The 27,907-nt window shown below is 29.7% G+C and overlaps 8 protein-coding genes across 15 annotated transcripts; 5 read left to right on the forward strand and 3 right to left on the reverse strand.

Annotated features, from left to right (window-relative positions):
- Window positions 1–119: 119 nt before the first annotated feature.
- Window positions 120–4,778, reverse strand: LOC105425194 (isovaleryl-CoA dehydrogenase, mitochondrial). The gene is made up of 8 exons (XM_011635852.2): window positions 4,180–4,778; window positions 2,646–2,735; window positions 2,300–2,521; window positions 1,628–1,955; window positions 1,207–1,300; window positions 946–1,036; window positions 701–869; window positions 120–558 (listed from the first exon to the last, which is right to left on the reverse strand). Exons 1-8 carry the CDS (start codon window positions 4,309–4,311, stop codon window positions 425–427), a joined length of 1,260 nt encoding a protein of 419 aa, XP_011634154.2. The 5' UTR covers window positions 4,312–4,778; the 3' UTR covers window positions 120–424.
- A 968-nt stretch (window positions 4,779–5,746) lies between these two features.
- On the forward strand, window positions 5,747–10,442 carry RpIII128 (RNA polymerase III subunit RpIII128). The gene is made up of 9 exons (XM_089073874.1): window positions 5,747–5,968; window positions 6,249–6,403; window positions 6,487–6,663; window positions 6,745–8,222; window positions 8,338–8,930; window positions 8,988–9,240; window positions 9,313–9,477; window positions 9,553–9,683; window positions 10,004–10,442. Exons 1-9 carry the CDS (start codon window positions 5,945–5,947, stop codon window positions 10,385–10,387), a joined length of 3,360 nt encoding a protein of 1,119 aa, XP_088930000.1. The 5' UTR covers window positions 5,747–5,944; the 3' UTR covers window positions 10,388–10,442.
- A 379-nt stretch (window positions 10,443–10,821) lies between these two features.
- On the reverse strand, window positions 10,822–15,137 carry Pdxk (pyridoxal kinase). 5 transcript variants are annotated; one of them, XM_089074073.1, is made up of 8 exons: window positions 15,017–15,137; window positions 13,314–14,078; window positions 12,037–12,136; window positions 11,822–11,965; window positions 11,587–11,707; window positions 11,298–11,440; window positions 11,049–11,228; window positions 10,822–10,980 (listed from the first exon to the last, which is right to left on the reverse strand). In XM_089074073.1, exons 2-8 carry the CDS (start codon window positions 13,404–13,406, stop codon window positions 10,865–10,867), a joined length of 897 nt encoding a protein of 298 aa, XP_088930199.1. In that variant the 5' UTR covers window positions 13,407–14,078; window positions 15,017–15,137; the 3' UTR covers window positions 10,822–10,864. The 5 variants fall into 5 exon arrangements, with proteins under 5 accessions (XP_088930199.1, XP_011634150.2, XP_025073581.2 ...); XM_011635848.3 differs by having other exon boundaries at window positions 13,314–13,508; window positions 14,978–15,137; XM_025217796.2 differs by having other exon boundaries at window positions 13,314–13,511; window positions 14,978–15,137.
- A 162-nt stretch (window positions 15,138–15,299) lies between these two features.
- Window positions 15,300–19,130, forward strand: LOC105425191 (FAST kinase domain-containing protein 4). 2 transcript variants are annotated; one of them, XM_011635846.3, is made up of 10 exons: window positions 15,300–15,432; window positions 15,641–15,785; window positions 15,928–16,329; window positions 16,508–16,657; window positions 16,730–16,975; window positions 17,122–17,263; window positions 17,336–17,419; window positions 17,497–17,658; window positions 17,904–17,982; window positions 18,191–19,130. In XM_011635846.3, exons 2-10 carry the CDS (start codon window positions 15,645–15,647, stop codon window positions 18,414–18,416), a joined length of 1,632 nt encoding a protein of 543 aa, XP_011634148.2. In that variant the 5' UTR covers window positions 15,300–15,432; window positions 15,641–15,644; the 3' UTR covers window positions 18,417–19,130. The 2 variants fall into 2 exon arrangements, with proteins under 2 accessions (XP_011634148.2, XP_011634146.2); XM_011635844.3 differs by having other exon boundaries at window positions 15,342–15,513.
- ND-B17.2 (NADH dehydrogenase (ubiquinone) B17.2 subunit) lies at window positions 18,750–20,008 on the reverse strand. Its single transcript, XM_011635843.3, has 3 exons — window positions 19,848–20,008; window positions 19,379–19,461; window positions 18,750–18,991 (listed from the first exon to the last, which is right to left on the reverse strand). Exons 1-3 carry the CDS (start codon window positions 19,940–19,942, stop codon window positions 18,750–18,752), a joined length of 420 nt encoding a protein of 139 aa, XP_011634145.1. The 5' UTR covers window positions 19,943–20,008.
- A 189-nt stretch (window positions 20,009–20,197) lies between these two features.
- On the forward strand, window positions 20,198–22,510 carry sicily (NADH dehydrogenase (ubiquinone) complex I, assembly factor 6 homolog sicily). 2 transcript variants are annotated; one of them, XM_011635841.3, is made up of 4 exons: window positions 20,198–20,545; window positions 21,030–21,252; window positions 21,336–21,722; window positions 21,886–22,510. In XM_011635841.3, the coding sequence occupies exons 1-4, from the start codon at window positions 20,430–20,432 to the stop codon at window positions 22,063–22,065; spliced, it is 906 nt and encodes a 301-aa protein (XP_011634143.2). In that variant the 5' UTR covers window positions 20,198–20,429; the 3' UTR covers window positions 22,066–22,510. The 2 variants fall into 2 exon arrangements, with proteins under 2 accessions (XP_011634143.2, XP_011634140.2); XM_011635838.3 differs by having other exon boundaries at window positions 20,200–20,545; window positions 21,327–21,722.
- A 254-nt stretch (window positions 22,511–22,764) lies between these two features.
- Window positions 22,765–24,609, forward strand: baf (barrier to autointegration factor). Its single transcript, XM_011635842.2, has 3 exons — window positions 22,765–23,115; window positions 23,366–23,497; window positions 23,978–24,609. The coding sequence occupies exons 2-3, from the start codon at window positions 23,372–23,374 to the stop codon at window positions 24,122–24,124; spliced, it is 273 nt and encodes a 90-aa protein (XP_011634144.1). The 5' UTR covers window positions 22,765–23,115; window positions 23,366–23,371; the 3' UTR covers window positions 24,125–24,609.
- A 230-nt stretch (window positions 24,610–24,839) lies between these two features.
- Window positions 24,840–27,587, forward strand: LOC105425261 (lariat debranching enzyme-like). 2 transcript variants are annotated; one of them, XM_089073985.1, is made up of 6 exons: window positions 24,840–24,978; window positions 25,052–25,350; window positions 25,724–26,015; window positions 26,154–26,254; window positions 26,379–27,199; window positions 27,319–27,587. In XM_089073985.1, the coding sequence occupies exons 2-6, from the start codon at window positions 25,154–25,156 to the stop codon at window positions 27,405–27,407; spliced, it is 1,500 nt and encodes a 499-aa protein (XP_088930111.1). In that variant the 5' UTR covers window positions 24,840–24,978; window positions 25,052–25,153; the 3' UTR covers window positions 27,408–27,587. The 2 variants fall into 2 exon arrangements, with proteins under 2 accessions (XP_088930111.1, XP_088930106.1); XM_089073980.1 differs by having other exon boundaries at window positions 24,922–25,350.
- Window positions 27,588–27,907: the final 320 nt, after the last annotated feature.

Consider the following 27,907-nt stretch of genomic DNA (forward strand, 5'->3'; position numbering starts at 1 on the left):
TAATGAATCATCGAATGATTGCGGACGAAACGCGGTACGCAGTCATTAAAAAAAATTGGAAATAATTTCATACGTTTGCAATTTTATGAGAGTTAAAACGACATCAAGTACAGCACATCTTTTCACATATAAAATGCATAAAATTTATTATTTTTTCCAGATACAATAAAAATATAAAAATATTGTATAAAAATAACATTAAAAAATAGGATCTCTAAAAAAATGCTTTTAAAAAAAAGCATCTAGAAGGATGCTTTATTATAAGTATTGTGTATATTAACATAGGAATATCATGACTAATATTCATCCCATTGCTATTGGATTGCTGTTCAAATATTAATCTGACATTATAGAATTCATAAGTTGAAATATCACATAATCAATTCAATAATCCTAAACATCAAATTGTAAAGGATTCATCGTTTCATAAGTATTCCTCGGTGATTGCTCGACTGATAACTAGACGTCGTATTTCACTGGTGCCTGCGCCGATTTCGTAAAGCTTCGCATCTCGCAGCAATCTCCCTGTCGCGTTATCATTGATGTATCCATTGCCTCCTGTCAAATGATTGAAAAAAATGTAACTGTTATTTTCCTTAAACGAGATCCTTCCTTCGCTAAATATATAAAAATTTTTATTTTTTCCTACAGAGTCGAATATTATATTCTCTATTGTTCGTTTTTCTTTCCAATAATTTACCGAGTATCTGTATAGCGTCTAATGCTGCTTTCGTTGTATTCTCGGCACAGAAGAGGAGCACAGAGGCACAATCCTTGCGATTTATGTGACCAGCGTCGCAGGATTTCGCGACAGCATACAAGTAAGTCCTACTTGCAGTCAAAGTCGTGGACATATCCGCTATCTTTCCCTGAAATATAATTAGCGTTGAACAATATCAGTCTGTAAAAAAATTCTTTTAAACAGAATAGAATGCATGATTTTACCTGTATAAATTGGAATTGCGCGAGATACTGGTTAAACTGCTTCCTCGAATGAGCGTACTCAAAGGCAACATCGCAACAAGCTTGGAAAAGTCTAGAATTTACATTCGCATCACAATGTTGTCAAAAGTTCGAAATATAAAAATTTGTATAGATAGATATTAAAGAAATTCTCATCAATTATCATTTAGTTCAAAAGCCAAAAAATTAAGACAAATTTTGTTATATCATTTATATCCTAAGAATCTTTTAAAAAAAGTTTACCCCAGAGATCCACCAGTTATTACCAATCGTTCCAAATCCAATCCACTGAAGAGCACATAAACACCCTTGTTCACTTCACCCAAAATATTCGCAGCTGTAACAAAAATATGCGATTTTCTTAAATAAAAATATTTTCATATTCTTCTGAAGATCCTAATAAACTTTATTCTGCTATATTCTCTATTTTAAATGATTTCTTAAAGAAACTATAAAGAAGATCATCTTGTGATTGTGATTTCAAAGCTACTGTTTCCTTTAAGAAAATATTTAAAAACAATAGTTAATAATTAATTTATATTTCCAAAATCAATTCGCCATTAACATAGTATTTTTTTCAAATGCGTAAAAAATTAGACTATATCAAATTAATATTGTAATCTTTTGTGTTTTTTTCGCGTTTCTCGTTTGAGCAAGAATTTACCCGGCACTTTACAATTCTCGAAAACCAGTTCGCACGTGTTGGAGCCACGCATTCCGAGTTTGTCCAGTTTCTGCGCCGTGCTGAAACCCTCCATGCCACGTTCGATGATAAAGGCGGTAATACCATGCTGTGGCTTATCCGCATTCGGATTCGTCCTCGCATAGACAATCAACGTATCCGCGTCTGGACCATTAGTGATCCAAAACTTGGTGCCATTCAGCACATAGTAGTCACCCTTTTTCTCGGCCCGCAACTTCATGGAGACAACATCGGATCCGGATCCTGATTCTGACATTGCTAGTGCGCCTATATGTTCGCCGCTGCACAGCTTTAAAATTTCTTATATGCAAATTATTTATATTTTCATATAAGACGATCTATTTATATCGATAAACAAGCAACTAAATTTTAATCCCATCGATGGAGACGATTGAAATTAAAATCACTTCTTACTCTTTCTCCCTTCCTTCCCCCCCCTCTCTCCCTTCTCTCTCTTTTTTTGATAATAAAAATAAATTATAAAATTTGCAATTTATATAATTGTAGATACACAATTTACTTCTACAATTGAAATTATAATTTATTTTAAACTTATTAATCAATATATTTGTTTATTAAAATCTTACATTTTTTCCAAAATTCTCTAAAGAGATATAATGTTCGACATGTTACCTTGGGCAAATATTTGTGCTTTTGTTCTTCTGTGCCATTTCGATGAATTTGATTGACGCAGAGATTCGAATGCGCGCCGTAACTCAGCCCGATAGCTGCTGATGCTCTAGATAATTCTTCCATGATAATCACATGATCAAAATACGTGCCGCCCGTACCACCATATTCTGTCTTCACTGTCGGGCCCAACAAACCAAGTTTACCCAACTCTTTCCAAAATGTCTGCGTTTATATCATTTTTTTAATCAAATTGAAACATCATATAAGACAGAATTTGCAATTTGTGATTTATCTGAATTTTCTTTTATATTCAAATTGTCTCTCGGTGCATGAAACGAATACTTACCCTTAATTCATCGAAATTATTTTTCTTGTCGATCTCGGCGGCTTTGGGCGCCAGTTCCTTTTGCGCGAAATTGAAAACAAGCGAACGAAGCTAGTTAAAAAGTAATGATTATTAATTCTCTATCAAATATTTTTATTTAAAAAAATATATACATATATAGTGAAAAATATTGATTAAAACTTTTGAGAATTAAAAATATAAATATATTAAGGTGTATAACTTTTAAGTCACATGGCATCATATGACTGAACTACCGTGAAAAAAGAAAAATACAAAAGCGAAGAAACAACGAAAAAACAATGAATTGTACTTTTATTCTTAATTAAATCATAATTTAATTTTAGGTATACAATTATTTATTAATTATTAAAGCACATGACAAGTTTCATCAAAATATATTTTTATTTTAATATATTTTGCAAGAGAGAATTTGTATTATATATTTTTTTTTCTTTTTGATATTGTCATATTAAAATAACTACATGTTGATAAAGTTAAGTTAAGAATTTTTAAGAAAAAAAATTGAGAATAAAAATGAATAAAATTCTTATATAAACTAGATATCATAATCTATACAAACATTCTTATCTTATTATAAAAAAATATTAACATATTTTGATAAGTTAATATGGCTATAAAACAAGAGAGATAGCAATATTTTATGAAATTGTTTTTTTCTCTTCTAAATGGAAAAAGCAAATAGCCACCTTGATAGAAATTTTTTTATTGAAATTCTTTGTCAATTGACCTCATTTCATTATTCCATCAAATGCAGTTCTCAGTAAATTTCATGATATATAATATGTGATAAAAATTTTACTTACATTCTTTAATTTTTCTTTATATTACATCGAATTTCATAAAGATAAGTATAATAAAACATTATAAAACTGATGAAATGAAATAAAAGTTATTGAAAAATTGAAATATAGTATATAAAAAACTAAATGTATTTCAAAATAAATCTTCCTTAATTTTCCTTATGAAATTTAAAATAATACTGAAATATAAGAAAAATTAACATATATTGTTGAAAAGGAAAAAAATTTTAAGTGAGATTTAGTTGAGCAAATTTCAGGATAAAGTATTTCTGTAGGGCAATTCTACGCTTATCTCAGGGTATAATTCAATGATAACAAATTATATATATTTATTATATTATTTATCTATAGATCTGTTTTTGTTGCTGCACTAAAATTTGCATTAAAATTTTTTATTTTGCTTTTGTCAAACTTTAAATATACATTTATTTTATTTTAAGTACAATGAATGTACACTAATTTAGTTACAAAAAAACAAATTATTTATCGAATTATACATATGTTTGATTTGAATCTCCATCATGTCACGTGGGGAAAGGAGCACAGTGACGGAGACATTTGAGGCGCAACTCGAAGAGCTCTGTTATACCGGGCAATGCCGGGTTTTACTGTACATAATTATAATACGTCATTGCATTTCGCCGTTGGTGAAAGAGTAATGGCTTTTGACTCACAGAGAGTTATCAAGCGTCATTGCATGACTGGTTACTAACCTCTTTCTGTTCGTCGCTCAGCCCGCAAATATTCTCGTCGATCTTGTAATAACTCGACGCGCGACTTACACCAACTTTACTGGAGCAATTCGCGACATGCCGCAAAATGACGAAAGGACGTGCCAGGAACATCCTGCTTTTCTTTGCGTCGATCGAATGTTGAATATTAATGAATAATGAAATTCGTGTCCAATAGCGACTTATACTTTGTTCGTTGCCGAAATAAAGAAAATCTTAGACGCGAGTAGATATAAAAAAACAGAAAACAGTAATTTGCAAAATGATTTTGAGATTAATATTTTTTCAGATAATTGATAAAAAAAACACTCGTAAACTCATAGAGGTAGACGTATGGATGATAGATGTTCACTGTTACGAAAACCACACGATAATGCTGACGATAAGTAGTCGTACTGGGTGGGAGTACGAAAAGTAAAATACGACCAATACGATAATACATTATATTACAATTTGTGATAACGCTCACGTAAACGTTATTGTAAGGTCTCTTAATATCGCACTGATGCCAATGGAATTTTCAAGAAATCGAAAGACATTTTTATGTTATTTTTTATAAAAAAAAAATGATTAACTGTATTCAAGAAGGAACAAACCGCGCCGATAGTCGATTCAAAGAACCTGTAAATTTCGACTTTATCAATCATCTTTCACATTAAATCAATGACAATAATGACTCGAAAAATAATATTAATTTAACGGTTTATAAAATTAAATTAAATTTTTCTAATTGTAAGTTAATTTTCTGTTCATGTAACTAAGAATGTATCTACTCCAATTCATTTTATAAATCATTAGTTTACTTAATTAAAAAAAAGAATTAATGGATCCAATTTTATCGGGTCAAGATAATTTTATATTTATTCATATGCCAATTTTATCAAAGATTAATGGGATACTGAACTTGTCTATATTATATATCCGACGAAACACAACAATAATTTTTGTATTGTTTTCATTTTTTATTAACTTTATGGATCTAAAAACTTTTTCTACAATTTAAGTTTATGTATTAATACGTGTCTATGAAGCATATGAATTTTGCATCAAGAACAAGAAAAATTTTTTAAATTTAGATTTTTTTTATCATTTAGTACTTTAAAATAGCTCCAAAGCTAAGAAGTCGCGTCAATATTTATTTCATATAAAAATTTTACAGCCTGTACCTACAAAACTGATATTGCTAGACTAGAAGATTACATGAAGAAACAATGTTGAGTTCTTAGAATTAAGTTCTAGATACCTAATGTAATACAAAAAAGCAATACGAAAAATTACGCTTAGTAGTTATATTTATATCATGTATATACAGAAATGTATATTGAGTATGTATACATAATCTATGTATGTATCTATGTATGTTTAAATGTGTGAATATTTTTGGCGGAATTAGCTTGTCATGAAAGAGAAAAGAATGCAAAAATAGAGAAGGCAGTATAAGCATAAGAATTGAATTAATTCATTTTTTTCACAATCTCACTTATCGACGCTGAGTCGATAAAAGGCGTATGTCAGCAGAAAGGGATTTCCTTGATATTAACATGTTACCCACTGATAAATTTCTTGGGTATGTAGTTCAGTGCTCACATTTTGGATATAGGGGCACATCGTTTAACGATTTCACGAAAAATATGAACCTGTTCATTTTTAGGGTTCATCCGGAGCACGTGGGTGGTTTTGCTGAAAAGCGAATTTGTAAAAAAGTATTGATTTATTAAATGTATTGTTAATTGTGAAAAACAGAACAATGAAAGAAATGACGATATGTGCGGTATGTACATTATATTTTTTTAATAATATATACATTTCGAAATATAGAATCTGATTCTGAATTTCGAATAGAAATCACATTTATGTTTTTCTTTTTTTTTTTTCTTTAAATAATAATTGTTAAATGAATCTCGCTTCAATGCATCTATAAAATGCATGAATTTCAGAAACATCGTCAATAAGAAATATATTGTATATTTATTCAAAATTACAATTTCTTTAATTTTTTTTCTCATATGTTATAGATTTGTAAATAACTTATTAAATATTTTTTTTATTAGGATAACTCAAAACTAGTGCCAGCGTTTTTGCGGAGTAAAGGTCTAGTGAAACAGCACATAGATTCTTTTAATTATTTCATTAATGAAGAAATTAAAAATATTGTTAAAGCAAATGAGAAAATCCAGAGTGATGAAGATCCACATTTCTATCTGAAGTAAGAGCATAATGACATGTACTTTTAAATGATGCAATTGTAAAAGTATCATGGAATAAACATCTTCTTTTCTTATATTTCAGGTATTTAAATATACGAGTAGGTTTGCCTGAGGTTCAAGAAAGCTTTACTGTAAGTCGATTAAGTACACCACACGAATGTCGTTTAAGAGATTTAAATTATTCTGCTTCCATAATAGTAGATATTGAATACATAAGAAATAATCAGCGAATAAGAAGGAATAATGTGGTTATTGGAAAGTAAGTGTGATGAAAATTAAATACAGCAATATATATATGTATGTACGTGTATATAATTATAATTAATTATAATACTTATAGGATGCCAATTATGTTGCGCAGTTCAAATTGTGTATTAAATAAAAAGTCCCACATGGAATTGGCCAAAATGAATGAATGTCCACACGATCCAGGTGGTTATTTCATCATAAATGGCCAAGAAAAAGTTATATTAATACAAGAACAAATGGTTAGGAACAGAATTATTTTAGAAGAAGACAGCAAAGACTGTGTTGTTGCGTCGTGCAACAGTTTTACCCACGACAAAAAGACTAAGACAAATATAGTGGGTAAAGGTGGAAGATATTATCTAAGACATAATATGTTCCAAGATGACATTCTGATTACTGTAATTTTTAAAGCTATGGGAATAATAAGCGATTTGGAGATCACGCAAATGGTTGGAATACAGGAAACGTATTTGAACAAATTTGCAGCTAGTTTAGAAGACTGTCAAGAAATACGCATTTTTTCACAGAATCAAGCATTGAAGTATCTTAATAATAAACGAAGACAGACGAGATTTCATGTCCCGAAATCTGTTCGCGTTACTGACGAGATGAAGGATTTATTAGCAACAAATATATTGTCTCATGTACCTGTTGTCGATTTTAATTTCAGGCCAAAGGCATTGTACCTTGCGCTGATGGTTAGAAGAGTTATTAACGCACAGTCTGATCGTAGTTTGATTGATGACAAGGATTATTATGGCAATAAACGCCTAGAGTTAGCTGGTTCTCTTCTTGCTCTGATGTTTGAGGATCTATTTAAAAGATTTAATTGGGAACTTAAACAGATTGCGGATAAAAATATTCCCAAGATAAAAGCGGCAGCGTTTGACATAGCTAGACACATGAGGCACGATCTGATTACCAATGGATTAGCCTTTGCTATATCATCGGGCAATTGGACAATCAAGAGATTTAGAATGGAGAGACACGGTGTGACGCAAGTATTATCGCGCTTGTCGTATATTTCGGCTCTTGGCATGATGACGCGAGTCCAATCTCAATTCGAGAAAACTAGAAAAGTCTCGGGTCCGCGATCGTTGCAAGGTTCGCAATGGGGAATGTTGTGTCCAAATGACACACCCGAAGGAGAAGCTTGCGGTTTGGTAAAGAATCTGACTTTGATGGCACACATCACCACAGAAGTGCCAGAGGAACCAATAATAAATTTGGTACTTAATCTTGGTGTGGAAAATATTTACACTCTTGCTGGTGAAGAGTTGACTAGCAACAACGCGTACTTGGTTTTTGTTAATGGCAATATGGTAGGAATTGTGCAAGATTATCAGAGACTAGTGAATCAATTCAGATTCTTACGCAGAAAAGGATATATTAATAATTTTGTATCGATATATACGCAACATCGGCATAAGTGCATTCAGATCAGTTCCGATGGCGGGCGATTATGCAGGCCATGCATCATCGTAAAGAATGGAAAATCTCTTGTTAAACCAAAACACATAGAAAATCTTGAGCGTAATATTACAACTTTTGAAGATTTTCTGTATGATGGTAAATAACTTAGACTATAGTTTTATTTAGTTTTGTATGTGTATGTGTATTTGTATTATATATATATATATTTTTTTTTTTAATTAAAATAATTCTTATTATTTACTGTATTTAGGACTGATCGAATATTTAGACGTAAATGAGGAAAACGATAGTTTAATTGCGTGTACAGAATCTGAGATCAGTGATGATACTACGCATCTAGAAATCGCCGAGTTTACTATATTGGGAGTTTGTGCGGGATTGATACCATATCCACATCACAATCAGAGTCCAAGAAATACTTATCAGTGCGCTATGGGTAAACAAGCAATGGGGATCATAGGATACAATCAACGTAACCGTATCGACACAGTGATGTACAATTTGGTATATCCGCAAACGCCCATAGTAAAAACTCGAGCAATCGAGTTGATCAATTACGATAAACTGCCAGCGGGTGAAAATGCAATTGTCGCTGTGATGTCATATAGTGGATATGATATTGAGGACGCATTGATCTTCAACAAAGCCTCCATCGATAGAGGATATGGAAGATGCCTGGTATATCGAAATTCGAAATGTACATTAAAGAAATATGCTAATCAAAAGTATGACAGAATTATGGGGCCATCGATAGATGCCAATACTAAGAAACCCATATGGAAGCATGACATTCTCGACAGCGATGGGATTGCGGCACCTGGTGAAATGGTGGAAAATAAGAAGGCAAGTTTAAATAGCATTAAATATTTTTTACGTTGTATTTAATAATATTTTGTACAGGTAATGGTAAACAAGTCAGTACCGGCACCAAGTGAGAATATGGGCCCTGTGCCATCTGGCAATGTACAAACGCAAACGGAATATCGGAATGCGGAAATCCAGTTCAAAGGGTTAGTTCCAGCATATGTGGAGAAAGTTATGATATCTAGTAATGCGGAAGATGCCTTTTTAGTGAAGTTGTTACTGAGACAAACCCGAAGGCCAGAGATCGGTGATAAATTTAGCAGTCGCCACGGACAGAAAGGTGTTATAGGTAAAACTATTTTTATATCTTCATATTATACATAATGCAAGAATATATTAACGTTTGATAATATCCATTTAGGTTTAATCGTGGAGCAAGAAGATATGCCGTTTAATGATTATGGCATGTGTCCTGACATAATTATGAATCCGCATGGTTTTCCATCTAGAATGACAGTTGGTAAATTAATAGAGGTACTTGCGGGCAAAGCCGGCGTTGTGAATGGAAAATTCCATGATGCGACAGGTATGTTTTATAAGAAGATAATGATCGAGCTATTTGATAACATTTAATCTTACTGCATAATATCTTTATTTATAGCATTTGGTGGCGTCAAAGTGGAAGATATTCGTGAAGAATTAGCGAAAAAAGGCTATAATTATTTAGGAAAAGATTTCTTCTATAACGGCATGACTGGACAGCCGCTATTAGGATACATTTACTCTGGACCAGTAAGTTTCTCTCTCTCTCTCTCTTTCTCGAAAACAGAAATTATAGTTACTAAATTGATTTAATTACTTTAAATAAACTTATTTCCAAAAGAGTCATAATGCACCATTTTTTTTTTTAATAAATAGATACATATTGTGGATATATTAATTTTACTCGTCTTAATTATCGCGTTTGAATATTTTTATATAGGTTGCATCAAAATTTCTAATTTTTTTTATTTCCCATAAAAATAAAGATTTTTGCCTTTTTCGGAAATAATGAATTTAATAATGTAAATAAGTATATTTGATGTTTATGACATATTTAAAATGGATCTTAGGTTTATTACCAAAAATTGAAACATATGGTGCAAGACAAGATGCACGCTCGTGCCAGAGGACCAAGGGTAGTCTTAACTCGTCAACCAACAGAAGGACGTTCTAGAGAAGGTGGTTTACGATTGGGTGAAATGGAACGTGATTGTTTGATCGCTTATGGAGCTAGCATGTTATTAGTAGAGAGGCTTATGATATCGAGTGACGCTTTTAAGGTCGACGTTTGTAACAAATGTGGTTTGATAGGGTACAACGGTTGGTGCCAAAGATGCAAATCCAGCTCATCCGTGTCTACGATTACGATGCCTTACGCGTGTAAATTATTGTTCCAAGAGCTACAATCTATGAATGTAGTGCCTCGTTTAACTTTGAAGGATTATTGCGATTGAATGTACAATTTTAATAGTAATAATAAAGAACATATTGCAACAATTTTTTAAAAAATTTCGAATGTATTAATAATTTAATTTGATTCAATGCATAAAACACATCAAGTTTTCAAGATATATATATATATATTTATTAATTTATTATTTTCAAGATTTATATATTTATTAATATAATGTAGAGACCATATCTCTTACATGATTCTTGTAAATTACAATATATAAATTAACATATTTGTTGGAAGACATATGTTGGTCTTTGGGGTTTGATTACTGCAGAAATCTTCATATTACTGTAAATACCATTTAACAAGTATTCAGTCATTGAGATAACATTACATAAACTATACATTGTATCTATATAGCTTCAAAAAAAGTGAAAAATATATATCTCTTCTTTTAGTGAACAATATTTAAATAAATAATACATAGCCATAAACAATATTTAAATATTTTTTTATTTCTTATTTTTTGTAATCTTTATATGTATAAAGATTCCGCAAACAGATGAATCTCTGGATTTTCAATATTGTTTTTACTTTGTACGAGTCGCAATTCGATTTTTCTAGCAGGTTGTACTTTGGCATCTGTATGTACTGCAAACACTTGTTTGAGTTAACAGTAACACTAATAAGTATTTTTTTGAATTACAAATTTCATTTACCTTTCGAATATTCGTACGTGTTGAGTAACACGCTATATAGAGAATTTATGGTTTTTTCCATGGTGGTTTTTATATCATTTTGCAAATATATATGAGCAAGAAATAGTGCGGCAAAGAGATCTCCAGAACCTGTGAAAGTCACTGGTATTCTAGGAATGTCTATTTTCATTAACGTAGCATCTGAAAAAAAATTTAATTTAAATTTCTAATCATTTTGAAGTATGCTTTATCTCGCAACGCATAATCAACCTTTTGCAGTGCTCACTACTGTTGTTAATTTATTATTAAGCTCAGTTGATGAAATAGCTACAATTTTTGGTCCAGCTTGATGTAATTTTTTTATCGCATTTTGCAGTTCGTTCATATTAGTGATTTTTTCATCTGTAAGTAACCTGAAAAAATAATAACAATATATAAATAATCATAAGAAGATATTAATTTCTAAGAATTGTTAGCAATTTATATAGTGATCTCTTGATATATTAAAACATAATAGAAAAAAAAATTGATAATATTGTCATGTTAATATCATTTATACTCTATTTCAAACTGATTCGGAGTCACCACGTCCGCCAATGGTATTATCTCCTTTTTGTAAATTTCTTCCAATGCTTGTGGGACATACATCTTTCCATCGTCACCCATAACAGGATCACAAACTGACAACGTATAATAAATAAGTACAATACAATTGACAACAAATATAATAAATATAATTCACAAAAATTTAGTCACATATGAAGATTACTATTATAATCTAAATGATAACATACCATATGTAAGATTTGGATTTTTGGCTTTCAAAGTTGTGATTAACAAGACTACTCTTTTTAGAAAAGAAGCAGAACCGATATATCCAGTTAGTAAGTGTGTATAATTGTCCAAGCCATTTTGTGCTAAACCATCAACTAAATCCTCTAAAGTAGTAAATTGAGAAGTGTTGTTAAATGAACATTATTGTGTCACATATTTTTGATTAGAATATTACCTAGATCTTTATCATTGAGTACTTGGCCTTTAAACATTTTGTAACCAGTATGATTGGACAATTGTACAGAATTAATTGCATCAACTTCAAAGCCCAACAACTAATAAACAATCAATCTCTTAATTCTAATATTTCATGGGATATAAAAATAATGGGATAAAATTGTTTTAAAAAAATAATAAATTAATATAATATAATTAAATATAACTAACATAATTAAATCAATAACTAATAATTAATATGTTAATTAATATGTTATTTCAGCAATACATTTTAATTATAAAAAATAAAGAATAAATACATAAATTTATATACATAAAATGTAGCATATAATTTCATAGTATGATGATACATATGAATTTCAAAAAATATTCTGGAACTTTCAGAATAATGATGTGTTATACTTGTCATTCAATATATTTATTTTACCTTTTATATACCTTTTATTTAACTTTTTATTCTCAATAATATTTATTTTACCTTTTATATACCGTTTATTTAACTTTTTATTTAACTTTTTCTCAATAATATTCAAAATATATAATATTCAAATAAAAACAATTTAAACCAATAAAATAGGAAGAAAACTACATTTTATTAAAATCCGATGATTTAAAAAAGGTCTGCTAAACTAATTTCTTAGACATTTTTTTATCTTTTCCCATATTAATATTAATCACTTTGAGATAAAAAAGAAAAAATCATAGAAACTTCTATTTTACATTGAAAAGTAGAAATCTATAATAATATGTCTATATATGAAACATTTATTTAATTTAATAAAGAATTAGAATGTTTTCTAAATATATTCATTTTAAAGTTAGCCAAGCTGTTCAATAAGCACGAATGAATAATTATTTAATCTCATAATATTATTATTTATATTATTTAATATTACTTGCAATTTTCTTGTTGAGTAAAAGTAAAAAGGGAAGGTCCAGGGAAAAAGAAAATAAATAACGAAACTATTTCTACAGAAATCTACGCCCGTTTTTTCGACGGTTCTAAGTATAAGGAAATAATCATGATTTTTTTTTCTTAAATCCCAAAAGGATCAAAACTCGCTGGAATCAGTATTTTCATCATTATTCGTCCACCATTATCTTTGGAATAATCTTTTTAACGCTCTACCGTGATAAATGATAAAATGCCACGTTTGTGGCGCATGACAATTGGACTGTTGCAGTTTGGTATTAAAAATTCACGAATCCAAAAAAAAACGTTGAGGAAAATTCGGTGAAATTCGGAATTGATGGAAATCTATTTGCGTGATTCACCTGCAACGGGAAAGTCGCACTCTTATTACCGACATAGCCTGACACTACGTGACTCTGGATCGAGAGGATGCGCGGTGTCTTCGTGGAGCTCATGATTGATCAGCTGATTCACACCCCTGATTCACTTCCTTCAACTGTGCAACTGTGTTCGCTGATCAGTGCAATTGGCACCTGTTATTTTTTTCCCAAGATCTTCTTCTTTTTGAATGATTTCGGTATACCAAAATGGACCAAAATGAATCAAAATGGATCAAAATCTTCGTCTCAAGATGAATATCTGATCTAATATTAAGAGTCACGATGCCACAATTTATCTGGGATTCAATAATTCAGTAGATTGCCTACTCGAGATGTAGGAATCACATGAACTCATGAGATAAACAGCACCGACTGGTTCTTGCTGATATCGACTGGCTTGATGGTTATGTAACTATTCACTCAATTATGTGGTAATCTAACGATTATTATTACTACTATTACTCCTTATAATGGCCTTGCCTTTCTCGGGACCAACACAAAACGCCACGATAAAACACGATGTGTTTTGAAGAATACAAAATCAAAAATTGATGAAGCTAAATCAGAATTAAAAAGCAAAGGCGGAAATGCGTAATAATACAAAACAATATAAAACAATAGAAAATTATTTTAAGAGAACGAAACACATCCGCTATACAACGATGTGGAAACGATTAATCACCGATTGATAAAATTTAACGATGCAACGAGCCTACAAATTTCGTGAACACACAACCATAGAGATGTCTGAAAAAAATTTTCCACATTTAGATATAATATATAATAGATATAATATTTAATATATATATATATATATATATATATATATAATTAGTTATTATGACGATATAGTTATATGTGATTATATATAAATACATATACTAATCCAGCAAACACAATGTTACATATAACGTATATGTTAGTTGTAATTTCTTACTCAATAATGTAATTGTTATATAACGCATGTGTTATGTAACAGTTACATTATTAAGTAGAAAATTACAATTAATTAATATATACAATTAATTAATATATACATTACATATAACATTGTTTGCTGGGGATATATAATTATATGTAATCATATATATAATTATATATTTTTATATGTGTATATAATTATATATGGAAAATTTTTTATCAAGTATATATTATATTTTATCTTTTTTGTCTTTAAAAATATTAATAAGTATATTTATACTCTATAATATGTATTCATTTTTCATGCCGAAAATTGAAAATACAGAAAAATTGCAGCAGAAACGAAAATTATGAAGATGTTTTCAAGGTTTCCTATAGACAATGTAATAATAAAATAGAAATGTAGATAATAAAAAACATTATAATGATAAATTAAAATAAAATGACGAGATAAAATAATTTTGGAAAAATCTGAACAATCTTTTCAGATCCTTTCCCAGATAGGTTCTTAATTTATTTCAAGCAATTTTCTTTTAGAACATACATTTTTTAAAACATTTTGTAAAATTATTAAATACAAATTTTATTATTATAACTCATTGTCGAATTTAATATTTTTATTAATATATTTTTAATATTAATATTATATTATTTTTAATATTAATACTTTATTTTTATTTTTATAAATATTTTTGAAATAAATCGAGATACATAATGGAGCATACGATTTTTATCTCGATCTGTGGCTGCGTTCCATAACTCACTGTCAGTACTGTAATGACAGTACTGTAATACTGTTCCGAAATTCATTCCAGGATCATTTCAATCTCCATGGCAGCAGCGATCTTTGTGCTCTAACTGCTTTACCTCACTGATTACAGTGGCCGCAATAGGAAGTACGTCAAAATCAATGATCATCAAATCATAGAATTCAAGGCAGTACTTTCGGAGTGCACTATTCTCTATATCGGAATGCTATTTGTAGTACTGACAGTACTCGAAGTAAATAAAGGAACGCACCCTATAATGATGTTATGCTGGCAGTACTGCCAGTAAGTTACGAAACGCAGCCTGTAGTTCACGATACATCGTACAAATCGTACACGTGATCATCTCTCAATCTCTCTGCATCTATGACCAAGTGTATGGTGATCGTCTAACCTAAACATGCACACCTGAGGTAGCGGAGATAATTCATAATAATCTGTCTCCTCTCGTAATAACGTTATTTATATAATTTGTCCTTCCACTCTTTCGTAATGTAAGTAACATATAATGAATGTGTTACAGCCGCTTCGCGCGAATGTCGCGAATCGAAGAATGAGAATTGACATTGTTAATGCTCTCGATCATCCCTGACTGCAATTACATAAATAACCATTTTCTAGATTGATGACAATGCTGCAGTTCAGCGCGATGCTGTATACTGTGACCGCCAGGTTTACACCTCGTGCATCTTGGCGTTTTACTGCTCTCATGGCTTGCAACTCCAGCACGGCGATCACCGGCGAGCAGTCCACTGTATCTGTGAATGTAAAGTGCAGTTGACAGCGATTTAGTCATATTTCTTTTTTTTTTTATATATGTACAACTCTAATTATAATAATTCTTGTTTTATTTTAATGTTTGATTGAATCCTTCAACAAGAAAGATTATGTAGTGATTTATTTTGTAGGAAGACAATGAGGATAAATTTTTAAAAATGCAAAACATCACAAACAAAATAAAAGAGCAGACTTCTAATGAGGTGCTTCATTCAAGAGAGGAAAAGAATGATAGAAGGAAACAATGGAATGGAAGCGACATATTTTCCAAACAATTTCAAGTCGCCAAGACAGTAGAGGACTTGTTAGATCTGGCAGTATTGCCAAGTCTAACTGTAACTAATGCTTTAAAACTGATATCAAGTATAACTAATCAGATAAATAGTGGAAAATTGCAAACAATAAACATTGAAGATGATGAAAGATTTATTCATCTCAGAAAAATAGTTCAAAACAAAGATGAGATAAATAATATCAGATTATCGAGTGATCTATCAAAATATTCACAGTTATCTACACCTGCAATGATTGCAGTAAGTATAATATCTATGTATTAAGTGTATACAAGTGTATACATATATTGATATATTTCTACAGTATTAGTATCTTTATACCTGCAATGTTTGCAGTTATCAGCTTTGCAATAATTGCAGTAGGTATAATGTTTGTATGTTGAATATGTATGTGTATTCACATTTTTATATGATGAAGGTGATAGCATCATTGCGAGAACAAGGAAAGAGAAATACTCCATTGCTGAAAATGTTATCGTACAATATTGTCAAATACAACGTAGCATTAGATATAAAGCAATGTGCAACTTTGTTATACAGCATGGCTGTACTCAATTTTCCAGATAAGGTACGCACCTATTTTATATCGTAAAAAAAAGCTATCTGGTTTATAAATATTATAAATATAAAATGAATGCAGGTTCTATTGGAAAAAATCACATCTGACTTAATGATATGTATACCAAGAAACAACAACGCTGCTATAAACAAATCCATAATAACATCTCTAGGATTCTTACATTACAAAAATGAAAATGTACTTGATGCATTCTGTGATACGTTCTTTATGACATCAATGAATTACAAATTTCTGGATTATTCATCAATACTGCAAACGTTTGCGGCTCTGCGACATAAATCAAAGAAAGCAAATTTATTTATTCGGGTATATTGAGAATACATATATACACACACACACGCACACACACACACACACACATTGTAACTTTAAAAGAAAAGACTATCTAATAACTAATTTTTATCTTCTCTTTGATATAGATATATATTTATTAACATATATATTTTTTTTAGACATTTGCAGAGCATGCAAATCGATTTCAAACGACTTGTGTTGAATGGTTGGATATCGTTTGGTCCTTAGCAGTTTTGGATGCAGCGCAATCGCAACATATAAAATCTGTACTGGAACCTAAATTTCTAAAATTAATAAAAAGTTTGTATCTATATATTATATAATAACTATAATTCATTGCTATTTCAGAAATATTAATATTGATTTTTTTAGCTCATGATCAGCTAAATGTGTCAAAGATATTAAAATTATTAAATATCAATGCTGTTGCACAGTTTGTATTAAAGGATTACAAAGGTATATCTTCGAATATTACCTATATGTATCGGCATTCTTTTCATAATTCTAGATATTACTAGTCTTTTAAATTACAGGGCCTTTTTTGGAAAAGAACTCAGAAATGTTTAATGTATCTATAGGTAAATCAAAGGAAAAAGAAATCAACATAAATGCTTTATCAGAAGCATTAAAGGAGATATTACCATCTTCGTCTTATTTTAAAACAAATATTAATGCAAACATGGGCTTTTTGATAGGTGGGTTTTTTTTTAATAAAAAATTAATGTCAATATAATTTTACCAAGTTCAATTTCTGACATTGTAATTACACGGAATCTTGTTTTTCATTTATTGTATTCACATTGATATCTAAGTAAACTTAGTGAAAATATATATTAACCTTAATTTTTCTTTCTTAATAAAGTAGAATTTATTGTGACTAAATAATAATAAATAATAATAATATATTAATCTTGATGAAACAAAATCCTTGATCCTCTAGATGCAGAATATCGTATAAATGATCAGTATAGGTTTGTAAAAGTGGAAGATTGGAACAAACAGTCGGAAAATGTACGAAGGTAAGTCTTTTCGTACAGATTATCTAATAAGAAGAGATAAATATTAATTTTATCTTTAAAATAAAACGATGAATACTAATAAAACGATGAAAATTATAATTTAGTAAAGTTGGCACATAATTTTACTCATTTCTAATAAGAAAAATGTTAAAAATTTCAATCATAACATTAAGTGTAAACGCAAATTTAATCAATGTAATTATTTCAGGATAGCAATAATGGTGCATGATTACTACGATTATTGCATAGGACAAAACGACTTTATAGGACCGGTATATTTATACACACAATTATTAAAAGCCAGAGGATACAATCTTATATCAATTTCTCATGAAAATTTTAGTATACAGGATAATTTAAAAAAACGGATCGCATATTTAAAACAATGTATGGACAATGTACAGATGAGATCAAAGCAAACGAAATTGATATAGAACAGTATTGGTCCTAGTTCAAACAAAATCTAAATAAATGTTTAAAAAAAATTTATAAATAGATATATTATTTTCATTCCTATGTTTCAAAATTAGAAATTGATTAAATGCATTTGCTGCTTAATTACTATGTAATATTTCATTTTAAATATTATTATAGTACCAAGCAATTGCTACAAAACAGTGAAAAAGGCTAAATAAAAACGATTTTTTTAAATATCTCTTTAAATATTATTTTATCTTGATGTAGTAATTTTATTTACATCAAATAATATTTTACTTCAATATTATTATACTTCACTCTTTATGTCACTATTAACTCAATAAAATTTGTCATTGCGGTGGCCTCCAAGGTTCAATCTTTGGTTTTGTCGTACTATAAGGCATATAAGCTTGATCAGTGCCAGACATATTTTGTTGATGATCTATCATCCACTTGTAGTTCGGTCGAGATGGATCTTCAAATGGTGGTAAATCTGTCTTGTAATGTAACCAACCAAACCATTCAGCTGGAACTTGGGAGCCATCATAATTAAATCCAACTTTATCTGCATATATTACCCATCTGTTTCGGCCTATAGAGAGTATCAAATAATATATAAGCAGATATTAATTGCTTATCTATTTTAATTACATTGCATGCTCTCAGAGATTCAAATATTTGCTCTATAGCTGAATATATTTTTTCTAATTCTTAAAATAAATTAGATATTATAATATTATAATATTATAATATTGAAGAAAAAAGAGAGAAAATAAAAAGCTACAAATATCAATAAAAAACAAAAGTTAATATTTTTTTGTAAGAGTATCAATCAAGAGTATCTATATGTATATATAAATATTCATATTTCATTAAATCATTTAATACTTTTCATTAGATCATTTAATACATATTTCATTAGATCATTTAATACTCATATTCAGTAATACATAATATTCTAATACATTCAATAACTCACCCATGAAATAAGCATTATTCTCATAATATCGATTTCCATACTTATCTGTTCCAATCAAGGTACCGGTCTTCAATTCATCCACTCTGTTGAAATAGATTTTCAAATTAACTGCGTTAATTTGCAAGAATTAAATATATATAAGTTTGTTCTTCAGCAGAACTAGCATACATCATAGAAATAAAATAGATACTTCAAGTTCAAAACACGAGAAAGAAATTTAGTATAATCCAGTAAACTGATAAAAAAAACTGATAAGAATGATAAAAAAAAACCAAGAAATCTATTTATATGTATTTTCTCTTCTGCATAATTTTTTTCTATAAAAATATTATAGTACGCCAGTAAAACTGAAGGTGTAAGTCACAAATCCAGAGTTACACAATGCTAAGTGTAACAAAATGACAATCAAATATAATATAAAACACATACATTATTATGTTATTAATATAACATGTAACTGAATAACAACCTAAAGTATGTCTTGAAAGAATTGATAATTCCACCATGAGCGCGTATGATACGGAATAACGTCGCGAGTTTATCTAATCCTAATAACTTTGCCATATTTATTTCTGCGAGTGAAGTCAGTCAAGTCAATCTGTAGTGTCGCCAACATATAGATTTCTTTGATACCTGCAATATCGGCCCTTGGCTTAGAATTTAGGAACTTACGAGAAAATACATTAAGTTACCTTTTCATACGCAGCAGTTTGTTATTATTGGTTAAAAATTTTGCCGCCTTTTTATGAGCAACCAATGGAACGCAGTTTCAGAATTTAAATCACGTGATATTTTGCTGCCGCAACATGTGAAAAGTTGCCTTTAATACAACTTGTCTACAATTTATCTTTGATACAGGTTAGATGTTTATAAGTTAGGTTACTTTTATTGAAAATATTTTTATTTGAAATTGTACAACGAAAAAACATTACGTCGTTTGTCACGATGGACAATTTTATTATTCGATCATTATTCCCGTTAGGATTATTGTGTGGTTGTTTATATTGCTAGGTTCAATAAACATTATCAAATTGTACAAAATAAAAAGAAAATGAATAAATTATCGTCTATTATTAAGCAAAACATACGATCGCAGCTGCGACGTATGAATACAACTGGTGTAAGACAAAAACAAACTCCGACTGAATATTGTTTGCAGCTGGTTAGGTATTTGTCTTTGCTACTTAAATCGTAGCTGCATGAATGTAAACAAAAGTCGCAATCATATGTACATATATATACTTTTAATATCCATGTGTATTATATATTCTAATATGTGAAACAGTATTAATAAAATAGCATTTATAAAAAAATAATATATTACATTGTACAACATTAACAATGCTGGATTTTATTTGATCTTTATTTCTCATTTGTTTAAATTTTAAGAGCCTTTATATTTATTAGAATAATATTGTTAATATATTTTTAATGTTATTATGTCAATACATATTTTAATGAATTTAGATTTTTTAAAATTTGTAACTTCAATTCTGAATAATTAAATATACTTAGATCTCTTGCACATTGTAATCTTATTGACTGTAAAAATAAAAATTTCTTGTAGAATACATCAATATATATTTGTACTTAAAGTTTACAACATTGTGAGCTGAAATCCATTTCAATTATCTACACATATTTTTTTTAGGAAAAATGATTATGAGAATTTTCTATGTACACTATTACTTCCACGTAATGTTAAATCAGCAGCGTTTGCTATACGTGCGTTTAATGTCGAAGTGGCACAAGTGGAAGATCAAGTGAGCGATAATAGGATAGGTGCTATGCGATTGCAATTTTGGACAGACGCTCTTAATCAAATTTATAACGATCATCCACCAAGGAGTCCAGTGGCATTGGAATTATACCGAGTAGATGAATAGAATGCATGATATAATTTTTTTCATGATGTTGCTGAGAATCAGGAGTCATTCACATCTTGCAGATTCTTCAGCTGCACAAGCTTTCTAAACACTATTTCAAACGCTTGATTGATGCTCGTTTGAACAAGTTAAACAACTCAGTATTTGTGGATGTGGACTCGCTCGAGAAGTATTGTGACTACACTGTGTCGTCGATCTATTACTTGTTGCTAGAGGCCCAAAATACAGCAAGCATCAATGCCGATCATGTAGCTAGTCATTTCGGCAAAGCGCACGGTCTGGTCACCTTGCTACGTTCTGTGCCGTATAACGCCCGAAAACGAGTTATGGTATTGCCACAGGACGTTCTACTGAAAAACGGCGTCTCCTCCGAATCCGTCTTTCAGGCACATCCAAGCGCTGGATTTGAAGACGCGATATTCGAAGTTGCATCTTGTGCCAAACAACATCTGGAAATGGTAGTTGCTTATTAAGATAATTCAATAGTACATTCGTTATTTAATTGACAATAAGTCGACTTTTTTCTCGATTCGCAATCTACAGTTTATTTTATATATTTTTCATATTTAGTTGAAAAAAATCACAAGTTCTGGAATTGCACAAAGTTACTTCTTGTTTTAGGCGACGTCGCTTAAAAGAACAGCGGGAAAAGATCTTAATGTAATATTTCTACCAGCAGTTTGTGTAGAAAATTATTTAGAAGAACTAAGGAAAGTAAATTTCAATGTTTTCCATCCGACATTACAAAGAAGAAATGGCATGCTTCCATTACAGTTATTATGGAGAAAAATATGGTCGTAGGGTGACTTTGACTTATCTTTGTTTATCTTCTAATTAATTTAATCAGTAATTAATTTAACCGCCAGAATTATTGCAAAATTTTTAACTATATAATTCGTTGTTTTGAATTTAATTTTTGTTTCCATATATTAAAAACAACAACAATGTTTATTATTCTCTGTTAAGAATCAAGAGTTTGATCTTAAATAATCCTAATCAAATTCCAATTAATGATTAATTTATTAAGTAAATCTATAGGTAAATCTATACTATTTTATTAGTATAGAATTATTTAATTTTATATTCATGAGAAAAACAATTAAATTATATATGAATAAAATAATGAATAAAATAATTAGAAATTTTGCTTGAATTTGCAACTTATTTTATCTGATTAAATTAATACTGATTAAATTAATGGGAATTTGGTCGAAGTCGCTCTTAGTGATTAAAGTTTAAAATAATATTAACGTGTTATTACTTATCTATCCAATTCCTGTTAAACTGCTTTGAAAAAAAATTTCAAATGGTTGACCAGATTATGATATAATCAGTATAGTCAATATTTTTAATATGCATAAATTTTTATTACCGAAAACATTTTATTAATATAATGCTTATAAATTTATATCAATATCGATAATATCGGTATTCTTCAATTATCTCCTTCAGACTCAATCGGCAATGTCGTGAATGGATGTGACTTATAGTTCCATGTTTAATTATAGACTTTGGTGGCGGAAGTGTACAGCGATTTTGACGGTGTCACGAAAAAGGCCGAGACGACCGCTCTCAAATTTCTCTCTGAGTTGATGGTTTTTAATAGTATCTTATTGATGGCGTTATCAAAGAAGAGTATTTGTCTGATTCATTGAAGATATCGAAGGAAATATTTTTCAGTTGCATTGTGCGGAGCAGCTTTTTGATTGTGTGAATCATTTTCGAAGGATTAGATAGCGTGTTATCATTTTCTCATATACTAAAAGAATAGCCGAATAGTATCGTATAATTCGGCAAAGTTATATTAGTCGAAGTATTTGGGAATCGAGAAGAAATTTTAGGAATCAACAGGTAATCATTCTTTTCTTTCTTGTATTTTCCTTTATAATATTTTTAATTTATTTGCTACATTTATCTGGTTTTTTTATACACAATTCCTTACTGTTAATCTGATAGATTATTATTGACATGTGATTGCGCCAAGGTTATAAGGCCAAAACAGTGTAGTGAATCTTTAAAGATGCAATTTCTTGTTTAAAAGAATAAATGCTTTGCTTAATGATAAATTAGGACGAGAAATGAAAAAAATTCAATATTACAGATCAAAATGTCCACTACATCACAAAAACATCGGAACTTTGTAGCTGAGCCAATGGGTGATAAATCTGTGACCGAGCTCGCTGGTGTTGGAGAAGTTCTAGGAAAGAGATTAGAAGCTGCAGGTTTTGATAAAGTAAGTATTTTTATATACATCTGTATATGATACATATTATTTGAAATATTTTTATTTATATTTATACCTTAAATACCTTAAGATATACCTTATTCTATAAATTACTTTTAGAATAACTTTGTAAGCAAATGTTGATCTAATTGCTAATATTATTTTACTTATGATGTTAAATTATAAATTTATATAGTTAGAATTTTTATTGTAAATGGATTCTGCTGGATGGAGTTATTAATAAAAATTATCAATGAGTTAATAAAAGATTGATTAAAATTGCTCTCAATATTTTATTATAATTAAAAAAATATTCTAATTGTAATAGTTTTTTTAAGGACATACTTTTGTTGAAATTGCAAGATTATTCTGATTGACCTATACTGATTTAAATTAAAAGATTCTGATAATATTTATAAAATTTTTTATCTTGTTATTAATAATTAAATTAATATAAATTAATAATTCTATTTGAATACTGTTTTGTAGGCATATGTAGTTCTGGGACAGTACTTAGTGTTAAAGAAAAATAAGGAATTGTTTCAAGAATGGATGAAGGATGCGTGCTCAGCGAATGCAAAACAATCAACAGATTGTTATCAATGCCTCACTGATTGGTGTGAAGAATTTTTGTAAAATAATCACGACAAATTCGATTTCAATATTCTTTTAATAGTGCACAGCATTAAGTATAAAATTTTATAACATACACAAAATATAAGATATATTTTAGCAATATGACATATTTTAAATATTTCTTGCTTATGACTATGAACAATAAATATAAAATGTAAAGTCTACTTTTAAAGTTAAGAATCTTGTATATTGAATTTTCAATCCCATTTGTTTCATAGTACTTTAAAAACATTAGTTTTGTATTGTATTCATTTTGTGATTAGCAAATAGAATTTTAATATCTCATATCTATTGCTACATAATAAGAAAATTCCGAAATTTTTATATACTTGGAGATAAACATTATTGAAAAAAATTGTTATACAATAATTAATACAAAAAATATAAAAAAAATATGTAGTTTCGGATATAAAAAGCGTTGACAAGCCTAAAATTGTAAACAATATGTAGACAGCGAAATAAAAATAAGTTCTATTCTCTAATAATTTTCTGATTGAGATTTTCTTATTAATGTGATTATTTGATAAAATATATAAAAACAAGTAAAAGTGGAAATAACATAATAGCTTTGTATAATTTTATTTTATTTTGAATTATTTTTTGCCGACTTTCCTCTTCTTTTCATGCGCATGCGTCGTCGTTGCGCAAGTATAATATATGGGAAAAAAACTGCGCAACAATGATGTAACGATAACGATATTGTCATAACGAGTTACAGAATCGCGCTACAGATGTCGTACATCAGATGCCAAACGCAATGTGAATCCTGCATTTGCTTAAGTTTCTTTTGTGTGCGGAAGCCCTAATTCTAAATATCTTTCCAGTCCAGTCTATATTGCGCTGAAAATCACAGGGTTGTTCACGACTACATTCTTACAAGAGATTAAATATTATGTGCGGATATATGCGTAACGGAATTGTTTACAGTTGTTTTAGGTGATTCTACTTGTTTAGGCGTATGTTCGAAGAGAACGTATGTGAATCTGACTGTGAAATTGTAAATTATAACCTCACGATTGAGTTTCAAAAATGAGGATTGCTGTAGAGGGTTGCGCTCATGGCGAATTGGATGTTATTTATGAGACTATACAGGAAATCGAGAAGATCGATGGAAGGAAGATAGATTTGCTTATTTGCTGCGGCGATTTTCAAGCTACTAGAAATTTAAGTGATCTAGAATGCATGGCAGTACCGGACAAATACAAGGATATGTGTACATTTTACAAGTGAGTATTAGATCAGAGCAAAGTTAAAAGTGTTATTCAAAATATATTCCACGCATATATATATATATATATTATATATATATATATATATATATATATAAAGTGTGTGTATGTGTGTGTACGTGTGACGCGCGCATGTGTGTAATTTTTATGCTGCTTATAACATTTATATCCAATAAACAAATGTTGATGATTATTAGTAAATATTAGCAAAAGATTACAATAGATTGGCATCAACATTAAGCTTGTATTCTGTAAAAGTATAGTATTTTATAAAAATATTTTTGGTAAATTTGATTATGTAGTCAAATATATGTTTAATATATTTATCAATACAAGAATATATATTTTATTATTTGATATCACATAATAGATATTATTCTGGTGAGAAAGAAGCTCCAGTGTTAACTATTTTCATCGGTGGTAATCACGAAGCATCAAATTATCTTCAAGAACTGCCATATGGAGGATGGGTTGCACCTAATATCTATTATCTTGGATACGCAAGTGTGATACAGGTGGCTGGAATCAGAATTGCAGGCCTTTCAGGTATATATAAGAGTCAGCATTGGATGCAGGGGCATTATGAAAAACCTCCTTATACTGATAGTACCATACGAAGTGTTTATCATATCAGGAATTTAGAAGTCTTTAGATTAAAACAGGTAGATACCGATTGTTATATATATATAAATTACATTTCATAATTCCATATCTCTGTAACTAAACATACAATGTTACATAAAACTGTGAGCATTTCAGGGGATTCAAAAATATATTATATATTTTTCCATTACTTTTAGCTTTCTGGAAAAATTGATATTTTCTTATCCCATGATTGGCCAGCAGGAGTAACAAGATATGGAGATGAAGACATGTTATTGAGACGGAAACCATTTTTTAAGTAAGTTGATGAAATTTTAGATATTAATACAAAATTCTTTTATATTGGAATATAATAGATATATTTTAATTAATGTTGAGATTGATGTTGAATTATTATATTATTAAATTTGGTTTCTTTTCAGGGATGACATAGAAAGCAATACGCTTGGTAGTCCTCCATGCATGGAATTACTAGAACGTCTTTATCCGTCCTACTGGTTTTCCGCACATTTGCATTGCAAGTTTGCGGCGCTCATTCCCGAGAAAGGAGGAGCACGAGTAACGAAGTTTTTAGCGCTGGACAAATGTTTACCGAAACGGAAGTTCCTTCAAGTATTGGAAGTGCGTTCACATGAAGACGGTCCAATACATTTGAGTTATGATCTAGAATGGTTAACGATATTATATTTGACGAATCATTTGTTAAGCGTCAAAAACAGTATTCATTATATGCCCGGTCAGTACAGCACCGGCAGATGGACATATACACCTACGACAAAGGAGAAACAGACCGTGCATGAGAAGTTCGGCTCCAATTTGCGGATTCCTCTTAATTTCACACGAACAGTTAAACCGTATGATCCGTGCGACATGAATACTCGAGTCGAACGGCCGCAACTATTGATAAATGATCAGACTACCCGATTCTGTCAAACACTGGGTATCGATGATCCTTCCGCTTTATTGCAGATTATCTCAAACACGAAGGATAATAGCAGATCGAATGATATGTCAATGGAAACATCTGGCGAGTATATGTCAGAATCCATGGATATTTCGTTCGAAGAGGAAAGCATGTTCAGCTCCACTTTTGAGAATTCAACAAACAAATATTTTGTTGATAGTTCACCGACGAACTTATCCCTTAAAAGCGACGATTCGGAAAATGGAGACACGAGTAAAAGCACTTTGGATGGAACTACTAATAATTCAACCATATCTGCAGATTCTGCGATGGAGGACAGTAAGTAACGTTATTATGAGGCAGCGAATAACTTTATTTATTAAGTGTTGAATAAAATAAAGAACTCTTTCAATGAGGAGTTTTGAAATAATTAAATGTTACTATATTGTATGTTTCAGATAATGAACAAACCGATTGTATTTCACCCGAGCCGATCTGCAAAAAATTTAAACGTCGGAATTATTCTGTATACTCTAGCACATTCTAACTGTGATAGTTTCCCTATTAGATCCTTGCGTCTATTCACGTTTGTTTCCATGTTGAATTTTTTTGTATTATATCTAATCTGTAAATAATAAGGATTTTTTATGATTGGACATATGTATATATATATGTATGTAGTTTGAAAACTTCCAAAATAATCTATTATTATCCTTGTTGATTTTTATTAATCAGAGATTTTTATCAAGTACAGAAAATTTCCTTCCTTAAAACCTTGCAAATTTATCATTTTATAATCTTTTAAAACTTCTTGACTCACTGCAATCATCCTAAGTTATGACTCAGCGAGAAAATATGAAAAATATATTAACATTCCTCAATAAAATATAATTTGCAATCATTAAAATTAATTTGTAAAATATACTTTTGCTTTGATAATCAATAAATAATCATATTTAGAAACAAATTATGTCTAATTTTAAATCAATATATTTTTAATTATCTAGTTATTAAAGCAAAAGGGAAATATTCGATATATTTTACAAT

This window comes from Pogonomyrmex barbatus, unplaced genomic scaffold, assembly GCF_055798465.1.
Source record: "Pogonomyrmex barbatus isolate J1 unplaced genomic scaffold, ASM5579846v1 scaffold1, whole genome shotgun sequence".
NCBI lineage: Eukaryota > Metazoa > Arthropoda > Insecta > Hymenoptera > Formicidae > Pogonomyrmex > Pogonomyrmex barbatus.

What these genes read in the sequence shown, in the direction of transcription:
- LOC105425194 (XM_011635852.2), bottom strand. Translation starts at nt 4,311, where the DNA reads ATGTTCCTGGCACGTCCTTTCGTCATTTTGCGGCATGTCGCGAATTGC. An exon ending in TGAGCGACGAACAGAAAGAG is followed by an intron (nt 2,736 to 4,179) that starts GTTAGTAACCAG and finishes CTTTTTAACTAG; the next exon opens with CTTCGTTCGCTTGTTTTCAA. An exon ending in AGCACAAATATTTGCCCAAG is followed by an intron (nt 1,956 to 2,299) that starts GTAACATGTCGA and finishes GAAATTTTAAAG; the next exon opens with CTGTGCAGCGGCGAACATAT.
- RpIII128 (XM_089073874.1), top strand. Translation starts at nt 5,945, where the DNA reads ATGAAAGAAATGACGATATGTGCG. An exon ending in AATAATGTGGTTATTGGAAA is followed by an intron (nt 6,664 to 6,744) that starts GTAAGTGTGATG and finishes TAATACTTATAG; the next exon opens with GATGCCAATTATGTTGCGCA. An exon ending in GATACATTTACTCTGGACCA is followed by an intron (nt 9,684 to 10,003) that starts GTAAGTTTCTCT and finishes AATGGATCTTAG; the next exon opens with GTTTATTACCAAAAATTGAA.
- Pdxk (XM_089074073.1), bottom strand. Translation starts at nt 13,406, where the DNA reads ATGAGCTCCACGAAGACACCGCGCATCCTCTCGATCCAGAGTCACGTA. An exon ending in GTGCGACTTTCCCGTTGCAG is followed by an intron (nt 12,137 to 13,313) that starts GTGAATCACGCA and finishes ATTGTTTATTAG; the next exon opens with TTGTTGGGCTTTGAAGTTGA. An exon ending in AGTAGTGAGCACTGCAAAAG is followed by an intron (nt 11,229 to 11,297) that starts GTTGATTATGCG and finishes ATTTTTTTTCAG; the next exon opens with ATGCTACGTTAATGAAAATA.
- LOC105425191 (XM_011635846.3), top strand. Translation starts at nt 15,645, where the DNA reads ATGACAATGCTGCAGTTCAGCGCGATGCTGTATACTGTGACCGCCAGG. An exon ending in TACTCAATTTTCCAGATAAG is followed by an intron (nt 16,658 to 16,729) that starts GTACGCACCTAT and finishes AAATGAATGCAG; the next exon opens with GTTCTATTGGAAAAAATCAC. An exon ending in CAGTCGGAAAATGTACGAAG is followed by an intron (nt 17,983 to 18,190) that starts GTAAGTCTTTTC and finishes TAATTATTTCAG; the next exon opens with GATAGCAATAATGGTGCATG.
- ND-B17.2 (XM_011635843.3), bottom strand. Translation starts at nt 19,942, where the DNA reads ATGGCAAAGTTATTAGGATTAGATAAACTCGCGACGTTATTCCGTATC. An exon ending in TCTTTCAAGACATACTTTAG is followed by an intron (nt 19,462 to 19,847) that starts GTTGTTATTCAG and finishes CTATTTCAACAG; the next exon opens with AGTGGATGAATTGAAGACCG. An exon ending in GAATAATGCTTATTTCATGG is followed by an intron (nt 18,992 to 19,378) that starts GTGAGTTATTGA and finishes TACTCTCTATAG; the next exon opens with GCCGAAACAGATGGGTAATA.
- sicily (XM_011635838.3), top strand. Translation starts at nt 20,430, where the DNA reads ATGAATAAATTATCGTCTATTATTAAGCAAAACATACGATCGCAGCTG. An exon ending in TATTGTTTGCAGCTGGTTAG is followed by an intron (nt 20,546 to 21,029) that starts GTATTTGTCTTT and finishes TATTTTTTTTAG; the next exon opens with GAAAAATGATTATGAGAATT. An exon ending in TGGCATTGGAATTATACCGA is followed by an intron (nt 21,253 to 21,326) that starts GTAGATGAATAG and finishes CACATCTTGCAG; the next exon opens with ATTCTTCAGCTGCACAAGCT.
- baf (XM_011635842.2), top strand. Translation starts at nt 23,372, where the DNA reads ATGTCCACTACATCACAAAAACATCGGAACTTTGTAGCTGAGCCAATG. An exon ending in AAGCTGCAGGTTTTGATAAA is followed by an intron (nt 23,498 to 23,977) that starts GTAAGTATTTTT and finishes ACTGTTTTGTAG; the next exon opens with GCATATGTAGTTCTGGGACA.
- LOC105425261 (XM_089073985.1), top strand. Translation starts at nt 25,154, where the DNA reads ATGAGGATTGCTGTAGAGGGTTGCGCTCATGGCGAATTGGATGTTATT. An exon ending in GATATGTGTACATTTTACAA is followed by an intron (nt 25,351 to 25,723) that starts GTGAGTATTAGA and finishes ATCACATAATAG; the next exon opens with ATATTATTCTGGTGAGAAAG. An exon ending in AAGTCTTTAGATTAAAACAG is followed by an intron (nt 26,016 to 26,153) that starts GTAGATACCGAT and finishes CATTACTTTTAG; the next exon opens with CTTTCTGGAAAAATTGATAT.